We start from the raw sequence: 20,890 nt of genomic DNA on the forward strand, positions 1-20,890 counted from the left end.
CGTACGTGCTGCGGTATCGGGTCTTTTAGTCTGTGAAACAGCACCCAGAGATCTCTTATCTGATGAGTCCTTTCAGCAGTCAGAGTAGTAAGTTATTTGTGCATGAATTTTGGTCATCACTAAAGATAATTAGTGGAGAGGACCTTTTTCTGCAGGTTTCTTTTCCTTTTCAGTTTTCAGTGAGCTGGGCCAGTCAACCAAACGCTTTCTGTGTGTTCACCCAGCAGAGGGAGCATCTGCCTTCTGGATTACCAACCGGTACTGCAGCTTCTGACAGCTGGAAAAGCAGAGAAATAGAGTTAGGAAAAGAAAAAGAAAGTATTTTCAGTTGGTAACACTTCTATATGAAATTGTATTATTAGGCCCAAGGCTGTTATAATTTTTTCTATGGTTAGTGTGGATATCAGCGACAGAAAACAAGAGAATACAATTGCAAACAGGACTTTTGCTCTTAGATTTATTCTGAAACAGGAGTCAGCTCGTCTACACAAGTACCACACGTATCAGGGTCAGGAGGATGGCAAGTGTAGCGCTCGCGGGATTCACAGCTTTGTTGATCATCAGAAGTTCCATATTTATCCATGTTCTGTATTGAGACAGACGAACGTAGATCCCAGGAAACTTTGGTCGGCCGCAGCCGACCCCGAAACTCGCAATCCCGACCAGGTAGTGCTTGTTGGTGGCGGGGTGGTAGCACGCCAGGGGTCCACCGCTGTCTCCCTGCAAATAAACACCAAAAAAAAATCCTAACAAACATTCCCTTTAGGAAACAGGGTAGAATTAAGTCAGAAATGCATCCACACAGACAAATGAAGATAAAATGTGGTGGCACTGGGTGAAAAAACCTCGGCTGGAATTCCATCCTGCGTCAGCGTCTTTAACCAAATTCTGTTGGTTTTGTTTCTGCACCTTTTCAGTCTAAGGTTTGTCTCCCTGAACTTTCTCACTTGTCAGTTAATGTAAGAAAATATTGCCCAGACAATGTGTAAGTACCAAGAAACATGGTGATGGAGGCACAACCCTCAATCTTTGCTGTATCACCGGCTTTAAAGGAAAGCTGAGGGAAGCAGGACGCACACCAGGCAAAGTATTTAGGAATACATTATGGTTTTTAATTATAAACGTATCACAGCCATGCCCTAGCTTTTGCATGATGGTGCTTTTGACCTACAAATTGTCTTTTCTGAGGAAAAGATGCCAATTGCTCAGCATTTAACTAAAAATCTTGCCGTTTCACTGAACCGTAGCGCTTTCCAATGCTGCTGCTCTTTCAAAAGCATAAAACAGGTGAGATGCTGCTGTGCTTCACACGGTACTGAGGTACATGTGGACCTACACATATGTTCATGTAATATTTATTGACATCTTTGTGGCAAGTGGTGTGTAAGTTTGCATACTTCTCACTTCGTTAACTTATTCTGCTGAGCATGGCTGAGTTCTCCGTGTGTGTTTTTGCGACGTGTTTTTTCTTTGCAATCCCCATCTCGCCCCTCTTTCTATTTACGATGCTTCTCGTGCAGTTTGACGTGTTTTCTGCGCAGCGTTTGTGCCGTTTTCATTCATGACGCTGGTTCTCACCTGGCAGGTGTCGGTGCCTCCGGTGCGAGAGCCGGCACAGAGCATGTTGCTGTTCACCAGCCCCCCGTACGCGTCCGAGCTGTTACACACGCTGGAAGGGATGATTTCCACTTGTGCTTCTTTTAACACAGACGAGGTTTTACCTTGAATGGAAGGCAGCATATAGAAAGGTAAAATATTTACGCTGGTGCGTGTAGCGGTTCTTACTGTGCTCTTTTTTACCTGTTTAGCACGCTCAAGCGTGTTTGTGTACGTGATATAGATTGTGCCGGTGTCTAATGCGTTTAAACTTAAGTGGGTTAAGGATTTACAGACTTGGATGCGACGGCGTTTTTGCAATTCTGATTCTGAAGAAACAGGGATGATAACGGTACTGCTCGCTCGCTCAGAATGTCAGAGGTGAGTGATAGAGCCCCCGCGGCCCCGCTGGCTGTGGAACCGCCTCACCCACCCACATCGTCTGGGGCTTGGGCTCGTTGGGGTTAATTAGGGGATTTGAGGGAGCGCAGCCATTTGTACAACACACAGGAACCCCAAAGGTTGCACGGCATCGGAATTGTTTGGTTTTCAACGAAAAAGCTTTTTCTAGTAGACAACACTGAGTAGCTGTACCACGAATCCCAAAGTCAGGCTAGTTTATTTTTCTTTTTCCGTGTTACACTTGGAAGAAAGGCCAGAAAATGGCTTGGGTTACACATGGGTTGGTCTAATCTTTCAGTAGCAAAACCACCGAAAGCAGATACTCAATTGCAGAAGGATTTTGTGATGTGATGAGATGATAACCTGACCCAATTCAGCTCTCAGTGAGCTGGGGGGACTGGAACCCGCTATTAGTTTTGCAGCTTATAACTTGATCAACACCGCAAGTGAATTTTTACCTTTTTCTGCCGTCCGTCCCCAGCCGCTGATGAAACACAGGGTTTCGTTGGCGATGTGGGGGTACAGGTGGGCGGGCGGGAAGCAGATGGGCTGGACGTAGTCGCTGAAGCGGACGGCGTAATTGAGCTCAAACACCGCGATGTCGTTTTCAAACGTTTCTCTCTTGAATTCTGGATGCACGGTGATGCTTCGAATTCTTCTTTTTACCACGTGTTTGCCGTGTTTCCAAAGGTTATTCATGCCCAGAACAGCTCGCCAGTAATAGGGGTCCCTAGGAGAGAATTCATGTATTTTTTTACAATGATGTTAAAGTAAATACGTTTCTTGATGGCATCGCTTTAACTGATTGTTTTATTCTTGGCTTTTGCACCTTTAGGAATATACATTGAAAATTCTGTAGTCAATATTTTCTGGAACAAATGTGGCTAAATATGGTGGTTATGGCTGTTAAGGCAAATTCAGATTAAGGATTTCTCAGATTTTGCTTCTACCCCATCGCAGCAGAGGCCACCCAGGAGATATTCATTTGAAAAAGATAAAAACATGGATGTATTTTGCAGAAAGGAAGTAGGTTTATATCCACAGTGCTCATAAAGACTGTGCTTGTACCTGGATTTGGGAAATCCACTAACCAGAAGTTACAAATAATGAATTTAGAAATAGGGCCAGAGTCATTCAGACCTAATTTCTATTCAAGTATGTTGAAAAAATCTTCACCGGTATTGAGGATTTCATTTGGCCTGTGATGATCGAAGGGCGGGCTATAAAATTCAGATTAACCTGCAAAGTTCTCCAGAGCGTAAGATAAAAATTAACTCGGTTAGTTGCAACATGCCTCTCTAAATTAATGTTTGTAAAAGGAGTTGATCTAACAAAGTCCTGCTAAGTGATCAAATTCAAAAGTTCAGGGATTTTTACCGTTCAGGTCGACACAGTCAGTATGAACTGCCAGGAACTAACCTGCAGGTTTCGCAACTGTCAAAACCAACAGCAATCAGCTGAAATGCAGCAGAGGAGCTGAAGTACAATTACAAGGCCTGTCCGAAGGAGTTTTTACCATTATGTCCAGAAAAAAGGTATTTTAAGTGCCAAATTGTTGGTTCTGTTAAACAGGAACAAATGGTAATGGTGGTGTTACAACTAATGAATTGTAACGTTTCTAATCTAAATATTTGCAACATTAAGCTTTACTAATTAAAAAAATCTATTGATCAGAACAATTAGAGCTTAATAATAATAAAAAAAAAGTCCCCAACCTGATAAAAATGTCACCTAGATCAAAACCAAACGACCCTTTATTAAAAATGACAAAGATGGTTCTGGACCAAGCCAGAAATGCGCATCGAAAGCTTCTCAGTGTTGACTTATAAAGATGTAACTTTGATCCTGTGCTGGGCTGGCAGCACAAACGGTCACAGCAAAGGTGACCAAGGGGACACTTTGGTCCTTGGAGCAAAGCCCAGGCCCTGGGGTGGGTGAACCGGAGTTGCACAACGCGGGGCTGCGCTGGGAGAGCTGTGTCTGCCTGTCCCTGGCTTCATTTTGTTCAGGTACCACAGGTGATGCTTTGCCGATCTACTCTCACAGAATGTCAGGGGTTGGAAGGGACCTCGAAAGCTCATCCAGTCCAACCCCCCCGCTGGAGCAGGAACACCCAGATGAGGTTGCACAGGAACCAGGCGGGTTGGAATGTCTGCAGAGAAGGAGACTCCACAGCCTCCCTGGGCAGCCTGGGCCAGGCTCTGGCACCCTCACATGAAGAAGTTTCTTCTCATCTTTAAGCGGAACCTCCTGTGTTCCAGTTTGCACCCACTGCCCCTTGTCCTGTCCCTGGTTGTCACCCAGAAGAGCCTGGCTCCATCCTCCTGACACTCCCCCTTTCCATATTGATCCCCATGAATGAGTCGCCCCTCAGTCTCCTCTTCTCCAGCTCCAGAGCCCCAGCTCCTCAGCCTTTCCTCACCCGGGAGATGCTCCACTCCCTGCAGCATCTTCGTGGCTGCGCTGGGCTCTCTGAACAGTTCCCTGTCCTTGACCTGAGGGGCCCAGAACTGGACACAATATTCCAGATGTGGTCTCACCAGGGCAGAGTAGAGGGGCAGGAGAACCTCTCTCGACCTACTAACCACCCCCTTTCTAATTCACCCCCAGGTCCCATTGGCCTTCCTGGCCACAAGGGCACAATGCTGGCTCATGGTCACCCTGCTGTCCCCAGGACCCCCAGGTCCTTTTCCCCTACACTGCTCTCCAACAGGTCATTCCCCAACTTATACTGGAACCTGGGGTTGTTCCTCCCCAGGTGCAGGACCCCACACTTGCCCTTGTTAACCTTCATCAGGTTCTTCTCTGCCCAGTCCAGCCTGTCCAGGTCTCTGGATGGCAGCACAGCCTCTGGCATGTCAGCCACTCCTCCCAGTTTGGTGTCATCAGCAAACTTGCTGACAGTGCACTCTATTCCCTCATATATCCTATAACCCTCATCGTTGATGAATATATTGAATAGTACTGGTCCCAGTACTGACCCTTGAGGGTCTCCACTATATACAGGCTCCCAACTGGACTCTGTCCCATTGACCATGACTCTCTGGCTTCTTTCCTTCAGCCAGTTCCCCATCCACCTCACCACCCGATCACCCAGACCACACCCCCAGTTCAGCTGCGAGGATGCTGTGGGTGTCAAATCACAGAATGTCAGGGATTGGGAGGGACCTCGTAAGATCATCTAGTCCAATCCCCCTGCCAGAGCAGGAAATACAGGCTATTAGAAATTTGTAGGTTGAAGGGAAAAAAAATCTCTGCATTTTGACAGTGATATTATTACTGTGCCAAAGGTAGTAGCTCAGACGTGTGCGCTGATCCTCACAGAGCTACCTCTCCTCTTGGCATTCACTTCATAAATAACCCTGCAGAACAACCAGGCACATCGTGTCCCATAAAAACAAAGACGATCCTTTGCATTTAGATCTTTCCAGGCAGGAAGGAAAGGAGAGAGGAAACTTCCTTTAGATCAGGTAGCTTCTCTGTTACTCCTAATGCTTTACCAAAATCTAGACCACATCCACTACTTTACCATCATCTATCCACCTGGTTATGTCCTCATATAAGGCCATGAGGTTGGTTAAGCACGACTTCCCCTTGGTGAAGCCATGCTGACCACCCCTAATGACCCTCTTCTCCTCGCTATGCCTTGAGATCACAGAATCCCAGAATGTCAGGGGGTGGAAGGGGCCTCGAAAGCTCATCCAGTCCAACCCCCCCGCCGGAGCAGGAGCACCCAGATGAGGTTACACAGGAACCAGGCGGGTTGGAATGTCTGCAGAGAAGGAGACTCCACAACCTCCCTGGGCAGCCTGGTCCACCATGAAAAAGTTTCTTCTCATATTTAAGTGGAACCTCCTGTGTTCCAGTTTGCACCCATTGCCCCTTGTCCTGTCCCTGGTTGTCACCCAGAAGAGCCTGGCTCCGTCCTCCTGACACTGCCCCTTTCCATATTGATCCCCATGAATGAGTCAGCCCTCAGTCTCCTCTTCTCCAGCTCCAGAGCCCCAGCTCCTCAGCCTTTCCTCACACGGGAGATGCTCCACTCCCTGCAGCATCTTGGTGGCTGCGCTGGACTCTCTCCAGCAGTTCCCTGTCCTTGGACTGAGGGGCCCAGAACTGGACACAATATTCCAGACGCGGCCTCACCAGCGCAGAGCACAGATGGCTCCCTCACGGTTACCGAACGAGCAGGAACACGCACCTCCTGCCCGTGACGCAGTGTCCGGCGGTCAGCACGGCCCTGTCGGTGATCAGCACCCCTCCGCAGACGTGCGTGTGCGGGGCGCCGGGCGGGCGCAGCTGCAGGCTGACGGACCAGGGCCAGGCGCCCGCGCGCGCGTCCTGCCCGCCCACCACCCGCGAGCCCGACGGCCCGTCCAGCAGCGGCCGCTCCCCGCACTCTGCAAAACACAACAGGCGTTAGAGCGGCGGGGTGAGCAGCGCGGCTTGTGCCGCGCCGGCGGCGTTTGGTTCTTGTTTAGGCCACAGCGTTGATGCCGCAGGGCTTTGGGTGTTTGCAGCAGGAGCTTCTGGAGGTCCCTGGAGCTGTTTCCTCAGGTTGTACGAAATGTGTTTCATAGATTCATAGAATAGAATCATGGAATCATTTTGGTTGGAAGACACCCTCAGCATCATCGAGTCCAACCACAACCTCGCCCAACTCCAGCACTAAACCACGTCCCTAAACTTCATCTAAACGCCTTTTAAACCCCTCCAGGGATGGCGACTCCAGCACTGCCCTGGGCAGCCTGTTCCAATGCCCGACAGCCCTTTCCAGGAAGAATTTTTTCCTAATATCCAACCTCAACCTCCCCTGGCGCAACTTGGGGCCGTTTCCTCTTGTTTTATCACTCGGGAGCAGAGCCCAACCCCCTCCGCGCTCCGAGCTCCTTGCAGGCAGTTGCAGACCGCACCAAGGTCTCCCCTCAGCCTCCTCTTCGTCAGGTTACAGGTGTACTTCTGGTGTACATTGAGGGTAAGCGGGTTCCACTCGCTGCCGCTTTGTGAGCCCGTGTAAGCGAGGGGCAGGTGAAGCCTCCCCTGTGTCTGTGGGCATCCAGGGGCACCTCGGCCCGTCCCCCTTCCCTCCTCCTCCCCGCCCGCCCTCTCAGGCCCTTCCACTTCCCGGCTCGGCCCTTCCGCGCCCTCCTCGCCCCGGCCCAGCCCCGGTACCCTCAGGGTCAGCCCCCAGGGCCTCCACCCGGGGCACGACGCTCGCCAGGACCAGCAGCCGGAGCAGCCGGGCGGCCGTGAAGCGGCCCCACCACATCCTGCCTCGAGGGGACAAAATGGCGGCGGCGCCAACGGTCCCTGAGGCGGCGGCGGCGGCGGCGGCCCCGGGGTGACCGCGGCGGCTCCGCAGGAAACTGCCCGAGTAGCGTAACGTTAAACACGCGTCTTTTTAATGCTCTGCTCCGTAGTCAACGGTGTTAGAGGCGAGGAGGGCGCAGCGGCAGGCAAGTGACCGAGAGGCTTCGGGAGCGGTTAGCCGGGGGAGCAGCGCGTGTGCCCGCCCGCCCCCACACACCCTCTTTTTTTTCTTTTTTTTTTTTCTTTTTTCTGTGAATAACCAGCTTGCGGCTGAGTGAAAGTTCGGTGTTAGGGGGTTGTGTCCGAGTGCTCCTTCTGTGAGGCAGGAACGTGAACAGCTGTGGTGGAGCGTGGGGATCCCTGAGGAGATCCTTGCCCACAGTGAACCAGGCGCAGGCAGAAGGTCCCTTGAGTTTGCTTCTTTGTTTTGGGGAGGGTTTGTTTAGGGTTTTTTTCTGCCTACTGGGCTGTTTTACGTGTTCCTGCAGCCTCCGGGCCTCCTCCATGGCTGTGCTGGGGCCTCGCAAGGCTTGGTCAGCAGCACGAAGGCTTCACAGATGTGCAGAAAACTGACCCTCTCTACCCATTTTATACTTGAATCTGAAAATTAATTAAAGCCCTTCACCGTTTTACCTATGCTTGGATTAGCCCGTGCTGTGTGATACTGGTTATGTGAAGGAATTTCCGTGGGGGGAGTTACTTGACGGCGAAGCCCATGATGTGCGGCTCGATGGGCGTCCAGGGCAGCGCGACGCGGACGTGCCGGACACCGAGCTCCGAGAACGCGGCGTCTTCCAGGTCCCTCCAGAGCTCCCTCGTCAGGCAACACCCAGCAAAGAGGAGCTTCCAAGTCGGGTGGTAGATCTGCTGCCAAAAATACTTCCAGCTGGAATGGTCGGCCGCCACGTGCTCTAAGAAATAGAAGGCGCCTCCCTGGGGAAAACAAAGTTGTTTCAGAGAGCGGCCGTGGGTGCTGGGGTGACACTGAACCGAACCCTCCGTCCCCCTCCTCAAACACCGACCCTGCCTGGGCGGTTCGCTCATTCATCTCTGTTCTCCCACCCTTTCCTTGCCCGCTTTTCGCTCTGGTATCCGTTGGAATGAATGTAAGCAGACAACTTGCAAAGATTGAAAATACCTATTCAAAGAGCACGCAGGCTGTACTTATTATTTGATCTCTCTTTTAAAATAATTTCTTGTCTTTTTGCCTCAAATACAGTTGCTAGGATGTTATCTGTTTCAAAGGAAACTAACAGAAGTGTATTAATCCTACTCAGACTCATCAGTTTTTGACAACCCAGAGAATTGTCTTGAAAATGCCATTTGAAAGGCTGAAAGTCCATAGCAAAAATACCCCAAAAAACCCAGCTTTTTTAAATCTTTAGCTTGATAAGTATCCTCCAGGGAATGAAGGCATTTGGACTGCTTTACTCATACAGGTAGATCAGCCCCCATTCTAGGAGGCTCGAGCAGGTTATTTAAAACGCAGCCTCCTGATCAGAGCTTCCCACCCAAAGCACATCTGGTGTGTGCGGGGAGAGGACAGCACCACAGGAACCGGCTCTGCTATAACGATATACCGGAATTACTTATAAATTTAGTAGCTGTTCTATGTGATTTTTAGGCTTTGACTTATAGGACAGACTGACCTGCGTGTTGCTGCTTTGTACCATTTAGCGGTGCAGAGCGGTTGTAGGGAAGTAAACCAGCTCTGGTTTGTAAGCTCAGAAACAACTTTTTAAAAAATTTTTTTGCTTTTCTTTTGGAATAGATGACAAAGGTAATAACAGAACTTTGTACTGGGATACTCACGGGCCTGAGCACTCGCAGCACCTCCCTCAGCACGGCGCTCACGTCGCGCACGGAGCAGAGGACCAGGGTGCAGACCACAGCGTCCACGGAGCCGCTGGGCACCTGGTGCAGGTCTTCCCCTGCAGCCTCCAGGAAACGCTCGTAGCGGAGGTGCTGGTTCTTGCTCATGCTCTTCGAAAGGCCTTGCTGGAAGTTGGGGTTGATGTCGGTGCACGTGACTCTGCAGCCCGGCGGGTAGAACTGGAAGTTGACGCCGCAGCCGGTCCCGATCTCCAGCAGCTTCAGCTCTCCCGAGGGGCTCGCAAAGTCGGGGAGATTACGGAAAAGCTCCTGTTTGTGCTTCTTCGCCTTCCTCTCGTGAATTGCAGATAGCTTCTCCAAGAAGAAAGGAAAAAATACTTTCTTGCAGAAGGGCTCCCATATGCCCAGGAAGGCCAGCAGGTAGATGGGCATGGCCAGCAGCGCCAGGCAGGCGCGCAGGCAGAGCACGCTGGTGGCCAGCATCCCCGGCGTGGGGCAGAGCGTCCGTTCTGAGCTAAACTAGCTCTTCTGGGCATTAGAGCCTTTGAAATTCAGGCAGAGCTGCATTCGTGTGCTTGCCCTGTTCCTCTTGAAGCATATTCAGCTCCTGGCGTTGATCTGGTGGCTTTAAAGCTGATTTCAGAGGCAGGGAAGGGAGAAGCCGGACTGCATACCAAAGAGGGACCGAGTGTCCCAGCGCCGGCACAGGACGAGCTGCCAGTCCCTTATGTAACGGGTGAGCTGAACAGAACGACTTTGTGTGTAACCACTGGCAAAATGCCACAAAACGCCCTCGTTTGGTGTTTGGTGGTTTCAGGTTACTGAACATATCTCTTAAAGCCACCCCATGTTGTTTTTAGTGAGCCGGAGGAATTGAATCTGAATTCTGGATTTGCTGCAGGCATTTCGTTAGGAATTGGATCAACATTTCATTTAAAATGCATTTGTGTAAGAGTTAATTTACCTCCCTGTTATAATTAGCTGGATGAGCCAGCCTGCTACATGCTCTGTGCTCTCTCTGCACCAGCAGTTTTCAGTCTTTGCACTTTGTGGACACCTAAGACACTTTAAAACGCACATACGGGCTCCTTTGCAGTGAATGAGCTTGCTTTGCTTAGTTGTCTTTGGTGGGAATCATGGAACAGAGAGAAGACAATTTATTAATTCTGTAATAGCTGCGTACAGTATATGGCTCGGTTTTATTAACTTCGTAGGCTTGAGTCAGCAATTAAATGGTCTGTTTTGTGCTAAATGCATTCTTTAAAATGTTTTCAACTTTGCAGTCACCAGTGCTTGGTAGCCATGAATCCAGGGGTTAATCTACATTAATTAAGCAGAGCATTAATTGCTAGTGGGGAAACAAGGGGATTTTAAGTCCCTAGTAAAGACAGTTCTGTTGTGAACTGTATTGGAGAATTTTTGTTTTCTCTTGAGCGATAGGTTGTCCTGTGAGTTGCCTCCTCCCTCTAGTGGTAATAAAGTCAATGTAAAATCCAGCATCGAGCGGCATCGTTATTAAACTGCTTTATTAACGAACTCTGTTGTCGCACCTTCGTACCTCCACCTTGTGGCAGCTGCATTACAGAAACAAAGGTGAACAACGGGAGTTACTTTCTGTGTAGATTAGTTGGATGTGTGTGGAGCACAAAATAGAGTCATTAGTGCATTATTATAATGTGTATTGGGTTTTAGTTCCTTGCTGCAATACTGCGGGAAATCGCAGGAAAGGTGAGCAGTGGCTGGGAGAGCAGCACCTGCGCTGGGCGTCCCGAGGGGTTTCACTGGAAAACATTTCTGATAAATTAACGGGGAAACATTTCTCATGAACCTCCCGGCTTTTAACAGAGGCCTCTTTAAGGTGTGATCTAGATTGGAGGGAGAGTAGAAAACGAAGGGTCTAAGCATGGGAAAAAAATGTCAGTAGAGCGTGACAAAGGGGCTCTGAGAACGTGGCTCATCTAGTAACAGCATTTTGTAGTGGAGAAGAGATTCCTACCATCTGATTTAACAAACGCCAATTTTCTCCCAGTGCGAAGAGTTCCGTTTTTTGCTTTTTTATGTAGCCGTTTGGAGTGAAATCTGCGCTGACAGCTTTGGCACCTGAGACCAGGACAGCGTTGCAGCTGCGACCTGGGACTTGGCCTGAGCAAAACGGAGCCAGAACTACATGATCTGGGGAGTTCTGGGTGCTGCCAGAATCTCACTTTGTCCGAAGAGTGGCCACAAGAGAAAAATATCATCTCGACCCTATTAATAATGATCCGAAAGTGAGGCCCTTCGAGCAACCCTGGATGGCAGCGGCAGATCCCTCTGTTCTGTACGTATATACATGTGGGAGTACACCTAAAAAATGTCCCTCTGAGGGTGTCCCCCCTCGGAGGGAGATGCTGGTCACCCCCAGAGACATCTCCCAACAAATCGATGCCACAAAGGTCTCTGGAGTTTCTACAAACAGCCCGTTGAGGAATGTCATTCGCTTAACTTCAGAGGAATGTTTTATCCACATGGATTCCACAAAGCTATAAGACCATGTGGTCGTGATTATTGAGACTTTAGCAGGTCAAAGGCGCTCATTGTCTAATATTCTCCTGCAGGTTTCTGGAGGGGAGAACAGCTTGGCTTTCCACTGTGCTCTTCTAGAGGACGGCAATGGTAGGTCCATGTGAATATATTCAAATACCCATGGATTAATGCGGGTGAGTATGTGTGTTTATAGATTTGTATATAAGCTTTTAATCATATATCTGTGAGTGTGTCTATATGTAAGTGATTTAACTTGATTTTTTCTAAATACAGTGCAACCCTTGACATCATTGAACCTATAATCAAGTTGCTGTTTTAATTATAACAAATCCTACTGAATTGTTTTAAATAATTTTGTTCATCAGCTGTTGATGAAGGGTTATTAGAAATCATATCTCAAACTTGTGATCTCCCTTATTAAGCCCTGAATTGCTGCTAGATCAAAGCCGTCTGACATTCCTTTCTGTGGCAACTGGTGGTGCCATGAGCTCTTCCGTAGGTAAAGACACATCCCGTGAGGGAGGCCGGGACAGGCTGGGGCAATGGAACAACTGCTCGGAAACACACTTCATAAAGGGAAGACTGCAATGAAAATGCTCGTACTGATGCTGTGTTTGTTGGGCACATGGCTGGTGTCGGAAACATTAGAGGTTGGAAAAACTTCAGCTTCTGTTCCCTTTCCACCCTCTCCTTTATTTTGTATTGCACCAAAATGTTTTTTCTAGACTTCTTTCCCGTTTCTCCCTGTGCAGCAGCCCCATTCCAGAGCTCTGCCCAGAAAACCTGTTGAACAAACGGACGAATGCGATTCCCGGTTTGAATGAGCTGTGGGCACTTGAAGATTTCTGTACTTTTATTTGGGGTACTCAGCTGCTATATGGATGGGCCGACTGTGAGGGCGAAAAACCTTTGATAGAGCACAAAAGGAGTATGAAGGGAGGGACAGGGATCGCATTTTCCTATGTGTAGCTCAGTACACACAACTTGCCTTACCATGACACAAGTCCCCGATGGCCCTCGTGCTGCCTCAGTTTACCAGCCTGAGCACTGGCAAAGCCTCTGCCAGGACGTGCTGGATGTTGCTCATGGGGCTCAGCACCAAGGTGCAGACCCCACGGCCACGGGGCCGGGCGGGATTTGGTGCAAATCCTCACCAGAAGCAACCGCTGAGCGTTCAAGCTTAAGGTGCCGGTTCTGTGAGCAGCTCTTGAGGAGGAACTTTCTGAAATCGGGATTAGAGTCGGTGCACATCAGCTGGCAGCCTGGAGGTAGAACTGGAGACTGATGCTGGTGCAGATTTCCATGGAATCACAGAATCATTTTGGTTGGAAAAGACCTTTAAGATGGTCGAGTCCAACTGTTACCCAGCCCTGGCACTGCCCCATGTCCCTGAGAACCTCATCTGTCCAACCCCTCCAGGGATGGTGACGCCAGCACTGCCCTGGGCAGCCTGTTCCAATGCCCCACAGCCCTTTGGGGAAGAAATTGTTCCCCAGATCCAACCTCAACCTCCCCTGGCGCAACTTGAGGCCGTTTCCTCTGGTCCTGGTGCTTGTTCCTGGGGAGCAGAGCCCGACCCCCCCTGGCTCCAAGCTCCTTTCAGGCAGTTCAGAGATCAGAAGGTCTCCCCTCAGTTTGGTCAGCACCGTGTAGAGGTGAACCGCACGTTACTTGTCGCACCCCAGACTACTTCATGTGAAGAGACTTTAGACCTGTACAGTATTGCCATGAACCATATGTTGACCTAAAGAAAATGGGAAGAGCAACAGTAACTCCAAAGTGTCAGAAAATATTTCACATTCAAACTTGTTTTCACATCGACCGAAAGACGTGCCACGTTCAAATACAAAGCCTCTTGTCGTCAGCAGCTGTGACCACTTTAGAATGAACCAGTTCATTGCATGCTGAAGCGCCATTGTTGGTCAAGAAACCGGTTTCTGGCATAGCGCTATTTGTAGTTACTTTTGCTTTCTCTGAGAGACTGCAAATAATAAGATGTAGACATTAACACCTCGTGAATGCATTTAACTTTCCATTTAGCTATAGCTTTATTCAGCACGACTGTAGATAAGGGTAGCAGCAAACAATCGTTGGAGCTTAAAGAACATTTTAAAAATAAGCACCAAGGCCTCATATTTGATCTGAAAGTGTTTGTTTTCATTTCAGGGAATAGTGTTTAATTGAATTGTCCCCTCAGCTCCTGTTCTTCAGGCTGAACCCCCCGTGTCCCTCAGCCGCTCCCATCACACTTGTGCTCCAGCCCCTTCCCCAGCTTCCATGAGTTGCTCTGCAAGTTCTCTGAAGTTGCTGGACGCTCTTGTTTCACCTCGTAGACCTCACGCTTGGAGATGGGGCCCCTTTGCCGTGATGTATGGAAAGACTCTTACAGAAGGGGTCCCGTAAGCCCAGGTGGGCAAGGACGTGGATGGGCAGGAGCTGAACGCAGGACTGGAGGAAGGGGACAAGCTCCATCCCCACAGGTGTCCCCACTGCCAGGCCACCTCTGAACCAGATCGTCCATCTGTCTGTCTGCGGTTGTGCAGAACAGTTGGGCAGATGTGAATGGGGCCGTGGAGCAGGATCTCCGAGGCTCTGCTCGCTCGTTAATCTGCACGTCGCTTTGACTTTGTCGCCTGCACGTAAACGTTTGACCGCATGGAATCTGCAAGCTCGATCTTCCTGCTTTGAGCCTGTCATCTGGGAGAAACAACTGTTCCCAGCCTCACAAGTATTTTGCATGTCAGTTTTGTGGTGCCGTATCGCCACGTATGCCGTGCACACTCACCACATGCTCGCCGCACAATTGCCGCACGTTCACCGCACGTTTGTCGTACATTCGCCACACGATCGCCGCACGTTTGCCACATGCTCGCTGCACGTTTGCCGCACGATCGCCGCACGGTCACCGCACACTCGCCGCATGATTGCCTCTCCCAGCAACCTAGATACCGCCTTATCTATGGGTGATACAGAGCTTGTGAAGAACATCATCCACGTGCGTAACAACAGGATTGTACCCGTGATAAAGTATTTTAGACTATAGTTTAAATTCCATAGTCGTCCCAGCTACCGAACGTTGCTTGGCTCCGTGCGCGGTGCCTGTTCCAACCGGGTGTGATTGCGGGAGCGCAGACCCCGTGCTCTTTGCACAGCTGTTGATCCCTGTCTGCAAACCTGGGGACTGAGGAGGCAACTCGGAGGTTACTATGAGTGGAAGCAAGGGCCGGAATGATGAAATAAGGAAAAGGCAAGTATCCTTATCAAGCATATTTTATATTTTGTTTTGTACGGAGCAGCCGTGTGCTCCTTAAAGAGCCAGCACAGCGCTGGGTAGTGATTGTTCATGTCGAGAGTTACACGATTATCTTCATTCTGTTGCCTGAGTTCTGGGTGGTTTCGTTGTCTTTTAACCCAAGCAAGGGGTTTATGGTTTTTATAAGCTGGTTTTTATTGGCTTTACTGTTGTTTCCACTGGCCGCAGTTGCAGCATTGCTCTGCTTTGCCAGGCAGCATTAGTTTGGAAACACTTTCAGACTCGAGTGTGCTCATTTTTGGAGGGTTCCCTTCGACCTCCGGGATGATGAGCTAGACAATGGCTCCAAAAATACAATTCCGTGTAGGGATTATGCTGAACTCTGTGGATCTTATCTGGGATCGAGCCTCTCTGAGGCTGTGCTAGGACCGCGTAGGTCAATTAGGAACTTGTTTTTTGTTACGCTCCCACATTTCCATCCCGCTCCAGCACCTTTGCTGGGTGCAGCACCATGTGCTTCAAGCTGCTGGCACCGTTAGCTATTTTTTTTTATGTTATTTGAGTGAATTTTCACGTTTGGACACTTAAACACTCTGTATTTGGGAAATGCTCTCCTGTTTCTCAGCAGTTTGTTATCAGTGGATTTTTTTTTCTTACATTTCAGTGGGTTTATGTCCGCTTATTTCACATCTGCTGCAAATTTAAGCCTTAGTGACAACAAGCTATGGAAGGTCCAGTTTGGACTGAAAATTTATCAGAATCTGTTGCTTGATTTAGTATGTGTGTAGGTGCTTTTGATTAGTTGTGGCTTGAGATACCCACACTTTTTCGGTTGCATCTGCCCTTGTGTTACAGCAGGGCAGCCCCATAAAAGTCAGCAATGTAAAATCCGGGCAGATTTAGTTCCTGTGTCATTTCTAAAGCGAGATAAATGAGTCCCCGGCCCCAGCGCTGGGCCCTGTGGGATGTTCTGCTCAGCACACGACTCCCAAAGCTCAGGGATTGAAAATTCTGCAAAGAGGACATTTCTGCAAGGTGGATACTTTTTATTTTCTAACCTAATAACAGTGTTTCAGGTTGTTCTTTCAGCAACACAGGCCCATCGAGAACAAGAACTACATAACAGTAAAAATTGATCCTAAAGTTGCAGTCATAAAAGGCATGAAATTATAGGCATAAATTCTATGTATAAAGGAGGAGCTGTCTCTTAACTGAAGAAGGGTAACTTGGGTCAATTATTAGCACTCTCTTATTCACTGTTTTACTGGAAAAAACGGAAATGTGCATTTCTGATGGAGTTGTAGCTGAGGACAGTATTCCATAGGAAACTTGCAGCTCTTTGGTGAGCTCCACAGCTCCCAGAAAAGGACCTTTGGGAAGAATCTACTGGTGCAGGTGATGATTAGAAGGAAGAAGCCAACACAGTGTTCAGATGTACCGGACAAAGAGCGTCTCTGCGTGTGTGACGTAAACATCATTTTGGCACTTTATTTCCTTTGTAAAATCTTAGTGTTTCCATACAGTCCAGGGACGAGGTCCGGGAGCTCTTCTTGGTGATGCCATCTGTGATGTGCGTGGCCCTTGGAAGTTTCAGCTTATCCTGAAACTTTTTTTAAAAAAAGATGTGTGTAGCTGATGCGAAGTTTTCCTTTTGCTCCCTTGATCTGTCGCAGGTCACACCGTGTGCTTGTTACAGGACTTTAGCGCTTATTTGTGCAGCCTGTTCTGCGTGGATAGTAGATCAGACTGAGGCGAAAATCTGCCCCGAGCAAAGTTCGAGCCGATCGTTAGAAATTGTTGGTTTGCGCCCCAGTCCCTCGGGTTGATGGCGGTGGGGGCTCGGCGGGAGCGGTACCGGCTGGGCAGGCCCCGCTCCACCGCTGGGCGACCGGCGCGGCTCGCCAAAGCTCGGCTTAACCTGGCGGCAGCGCTCTGGGCGGGGGGCGCCGGGTGGCCTCCCCGCCCGGGTGGGGCTGAGCTGCGCAGGCTCCGGGGGCAGCGCGGATGGAGGGTCCCCCGGGCCGTCGCGGGTTTTCGGGGTTCGCTTCCCGCGTTCCCCCGGCAGCCGCGCGGGGCGGGAGTTTTGGCGCGCTCCGTGCGCCCCCTGGCGGCGCGGCGCGGCGGGGCAGGGGGCGGGGGGGGCGGGGGGGGGCGCGGGCAGCGCAGGCAGCGCAGCCACCAAGATGGCGACAACCGCAGTTCCTCCTGCAGCTCCCCCACCTCCGCAGTCCAGCAACGCCTTGCGGGAGACGCGCTAAGTGCAGCGGCCACAGTAAGTTGCGGCCCCGGCGTGGGGACCCCGCGGGGGCTCCCAGCCTTTGCTCCCCGGCTTTTTAATTTTTTTTTTTAATTCATCTCTGCTCCCCCCACCCCCCCCCACCCCACCCCGGGCGGGGGCTTTGCCGCAGAGCGGTTTTCCAACAGCTCTTGGCCTGCGTGGGGAGCGCTCCGTGGTGCAGCCCGGAGCCGGCTGGGGGGCCGGGGGAACCCCCGCCCCAAATCCGCCTGCAGTGGGGGGGGGGCCCGGCAGCCTCTCCCCTCCCCACCCTGCGGAGAAGACTTCGCCCCTTCGCTCCGCGCTCAGGGAGCGGGTACCGAGGTGTCCCCGCTGCTCTCCCCATCCGCCACCGCCCTCCCGGCTCCGGGGGAGTCCCGGGGCGGCCCCACCGGGGAGGGTCCATCCTCCGGTGCCCCCGCTCCGGCCGAGCTCCCCCGGGAACGGGGGGTCCCAGCTCCCAACCGGCCGCGGCCTCGGGTCCGCGTCCCCCGGCCGGTGCCGGGAGGGGGGATCTCCCGCTGCACCCCCCTGGGCCCAGAGTTCCCTTTGGGCACCTTCTCCACCCTCCCCAGCCCGGGGGGCCGCTTGGGCCCCTTCTCCCAGGCCCTAAATTGGGGGCTGTGCTCTTTGTCTGCATTGTGGGGAGGGAGAGCTGGAGTTCTCATGTCCCTTCCCCCCGCAGCCCTCGCTGCAGAGCTGGTCCGTCCTCCACCCCCCCGTTCAGCATCCTCAGCCCCGCTGCCAGGGGAGGGGGGAACTTGGAGGCCGGAGTTTTGTGGGGGAGATGGATGGGGGGGCTTTGAGGCTCCAGCCCGACCCAGATGTTGGCATCACGGTTTGCGCTCTTGCTTCCTTCCACCGCACAGACTTGGGGGGAATGGTGAGGGCAGATTTATTTTATTTTTTTTTCTTTCCAGGGGAGAGGGAATTGCATGTTCACAAGCTTTTTCTATTAAAAACCTGGGTGTCTTCTTCCCCTCCCCCCGGCTCCTTTCTGGTGCAAACGCTGCCCAGCTGATGTGGGGGTGGGGAAGCTGGAAGATGCTCCACAGCAGAAGCTGCAGATGATCCGAGGCAAAGTCTAAAAGTCTGTGGGGAAGGGGAGCGTGTGTGAGCGGAAAGCTGGGGCGTGAGGAGCGGCGGGGCCCAGGCTGCGGTTCGGAGGGGGATCCCGGCTGTGGTAGGTCCATGTGTGCCGGGGATGGGCAGGAGATCCCGGGGGATGTGCCCAGGTGGGGCCGGTTTCTGGGGTGCTGGTTGTATCTCTGTATCGTGTAACCCGGGAATACTGCAGCATTCCATCCCCCCCGTGACCCCTATGTCCTCGTTTCACACTGGGGAGGGTTTAATGATGAGGAACGAGGGTGTTGTAGGAGCCCAACTGCCCCTCCGGAGGCGAGAAGGGAGCGGGCATTACATCAGTTGTGTCCGCACAGGCGGTGGTGGCAGGTCCTGCTCCAGAGGGAGGGGACGGGGAAAGATTCTCGTGTGGGAATCCCTATTTTTCCATCTGCGTTGGTGGCGGATGCTCTTCCCAAAGGAGCTCGCGGTGCCGGGGGTCACCAAGCCCAACGGCGGCTGTTGGGGGGCAGCCCCGGGGGGCGAGTCCTCTGGTGTTCCCGGTCAGGACGTTGTGTGGGTGCTGGCGGTGCCGGGAGCAGCCGCGCTGGGGCCGGTTCCCGAGCAAACGGTTCCCGGGGCGGCGGGGCCGGTACCACCCGCCCAGAGCCGGGGTCCCCCAGGACCCCCCCAAAACATCTCGCTGTTTTTCAGGTGCACTTATGTAAAGTTGGGGAAGCGGTTTGTCACCTATAAATAGCCGCTGGTGCTGTAAAGCGACTGGAGAGGAGTTGATGCATTTTAGAGTAATAATCGAGTGGTTGGTGCTCGCAGCAGCGTCCGTTAATGCGATTTTCCGTCCAGTGAAACGCCAGGCCTCTCGGAGCTCAGCCACTCGTGTTTCCCATCTGCTGTGTGTTTAGAAAGTCCCTGTTCTTACGTGCAGGGATGTTTAAATAAAATGATTTACCTGCAAGAATGTTTAAATGAAATTATTATCATGATTATGATTAACAAATTAAAACAATTAACGGCATGACGGAAGGGTTACTCGATCCTTTTTTACACGTTTCAGCACTTGTACAGTGTCATTCGCCCTGGGTGAGAGGACCAGGACCTGGACCTGTTACAAAGAATTTAACCAGTTATATAAGCTGATACGTATGGCTTGTATCTAGCTCACGGTGTAGATATTGTACAGCTCAGTGGAACGAGTCTAATTATGTGAATATTTTGTGACCAGAGGGGGAAAGCTGGGTTTCTAATGGACAGGAGAATGGTTGCATATTGCAACGGATTGAGTGTGGCTGGACTTTCATTCTCAGCTAAAGGCGGTGAAATGAAACAGAAACAAAGTCAGCGCTGAGCGAAAATTAAGTAGCTTGAAAATCCAAATTGTAGCGTCATCCTCCTTTTTGTTGCTGTGTCCACATCCATCGGTGGGTTTGCTGGGCTTGTTTAGCAGCTTTTTCATGACAATGAACTTTCCGTGTCGATTGGTCTGTCCTGTTTGTCAATGGCCGTGGTGCCGCGTGTGCTGGACACGGCGCGTTCTGCCGTCACGTGGGCCCATTCACCATCGATCAGCCGCGACTGCCACTGACAGCAACAATCATTTATTGTTGCGTGCAAAAGAAATGGTTCGGGTTAAAGCAGATGCGGTGAAATAACAAAAGCAAAGCGCTGGAGTTGGGAACGAGGGTGGGGAAAATAATCTGGGAAACTACAGAGAGGAAATTACGAGTGGTGGCTTCTGTTAGTGGACCAGAGAGCTTGTCATCGTCGGGCTGTCGGCTGAAATCTAGAGGGGCTCAGAAATAACCAAAATCTCGGATCTCCCGTGTCTGCCCCGTTATTCCACTTATGTGCAGAGGGGACAGTCGCGAAGCTGGAGAATTAAATAAAGAAGAGGTGGGTTCCTGCTGCAGAAGAGACTTCAAAACCCTCCCTGACACCAGCTGGGATTCCAGGCTGGTGTTTCACGCTTCGCTGGGTCTTCTGGCTTAGGAAGGGCCGGGTTTAAATCCTGTTCCGGAGTTAGAGGAACGTCTGCCTCCTCTTCCCTCCGTCTTGTCCTGCAACAAACTCTTATTCCTGCCAAATGGAGCACATCAGCATACGGGGTATTTTAAGTGGAAAGTGTAGCCGGCAGGGACTGGACTGTAGCAAAATTGCGAAAATTGCCCCTTTCTGGAAAAAAAAAGCCATTTGAAAATGCAAAAATCTTGCTATTTAAGACCTCAAAGTCCCGTTCTGTGTTAGTTGTGCTGCTCCTGTGCTGGCAGAAAGGTGTGAGGAGTTTATCAATAAAAGTGTTCTGAGCAGTGAGGCCAAGGAAGATCTTTTTTTAAAAAAAACCCAACCAGCAGTAGTGTTTCCATCGTTGAGTAGCATATAACGCATCGTGAACTTTACAGGGAGTGGCCTTAAATTTACCTAAATAAAACCTTCATTGCTAGAGAAGGAAGGAGCAGGAAATATTGAAAATGAATAAAAGCCATCTTGTTTGTTTGTTTGTTTGTTTCCTCTTGATATGTATACACTGTTACTTATTTTTACTAGAACTCCCGTATGGATTTTAAAACCGAATTAAATCTATATGCATTTATTCTGGGGCATGCTCTGAAACCATCGCG

At 50.8% G+C, this 20,890-nt stretch overlaps 3 protein-coding genes across 3 annotated transcripts in view; 1 reads left to right on the forward strand and 2 right to left on the reverse strand.

Annotated features, from left to right (window-relative positions):
- Window positions 1–193: 193 nt before the first annotated feature.
- On the reverse strand, window positions 194–7,267 carry TMPRSS12 (transmembrane serine protease 12). Its single transcript, XM_065654523.1, has 6 exons — window positions 7,164–7,267; window positions 6,200–6,403; window positions 2,457–2,728; window positions 1,579–1,721; window positions 496–720; window positions 194–277 (listed from the first exon to the last, which is right to left on the reverse strand). The coding sequence occupies exons 1-6, from the start codon at window positions 7,265–7,267 to the stop codon at window positions 194–196; spliced, it is 1,032 nt and encodes a 343-aa protein (XP_065510595.1).
- Window positions 7,268–7,366: 99 nt separating this feature from the next.
- On the reverse strand, window positions 7,367–9,879 carry TMT1A (thiol methyltransferase 1A). The gene is made up of 2 exons (XM_065654452.1): window positions 9,121–9,879; window positions 7,367–8,241 (listed from the first exon to the last, which is right to left on the reverse strand). Exons 1-2 carry the CDS (start codon window positions 9,622–9,624, stop codon window positions 8,005–8,007), a joined length of 741 nt encoding a protein of 246 aa, XP_065510524.1. The 5' UTR covers window positions 9,625–9,879; the 3' UTR covers window positions 7,367–8,004.
- A 7,212-nt stretch (window positions 9,880–17,091) lies between these two features.
- SCN8A (sodium voltage-gated channel alpha subunit 8) overlaps window positions 17,092–20,890 on the forward strand; it is a 57,138-nt gene continuing 53,339 nt past the window's right edge. The window contains exon 1 of the mRNA XM_065654480.1: window positions 17,092–17,189. The gene's annotated coding sequence lies outside the window, so the exon portion shown is untranslated. The remainder of the gene's footprint in view (window positions 17,190–20,890) is intronic.

Source organism: Caloenas nicobarica, chromosome 33 (genome assembly GCF_036013445.1).
Source record: "Caloenas nicobarica isolate bCalNic1 chromosome 33, bCalNic1.hap1, whole genome shotgun sequence".
In the NCBI taxonomy this organism is placed as follows: domain Eukaryota; kingdom Metazoa; phylum Chordata; class Aves; order Columbiformes; family Columbidae; genus Caloenas; species Caloenas nicobarica.

What these genes read in the sequence shown, in the direction of transcription:
- TMPRSS12 (XM_065654523.1), bottom strand. Translation starts at nt 7,267, where the DNA reads ATGTGGTGGGGCCGCTTCACGGCCGCCCGGCTGCTCCGGCTGCTGGTC. An exon ending in GAGGCACCGACACCTGCCAG is followed by an intron (nt 721 to 1,578) that starts GTGAGAACCAGC and finishes GTTTATTTGCAG; the next exon opens with GGAGACAGCGGTGGACCCCT. An exon ending in TCCTGACCCTGATACGTGTG is followed by an intron (nt 278 to 495) that starts GTACTTGTGTAG and finishes CTGCTTTTCCAG; the next exon opens with CTGTCAGAAGCTGCAGTACC.
- TMT1A (XM_065654452.1), bottom strand. Translation starts at nt 9,624, where the DNA reads ATGCTGGCCACCAGCGTGCTCTGCCTGCGCGCCTGCCTGGCGCTGCTG. An exon ending in TGCTGCGAGTGCTCAGGCCC is followed by an intron (nt 8,242 to 9,120) that starts GTGAGTATCCCA and finishes TGTTTTCCCCAG; the next exon opens with GGAGGCGCCTTCTATTTCTT.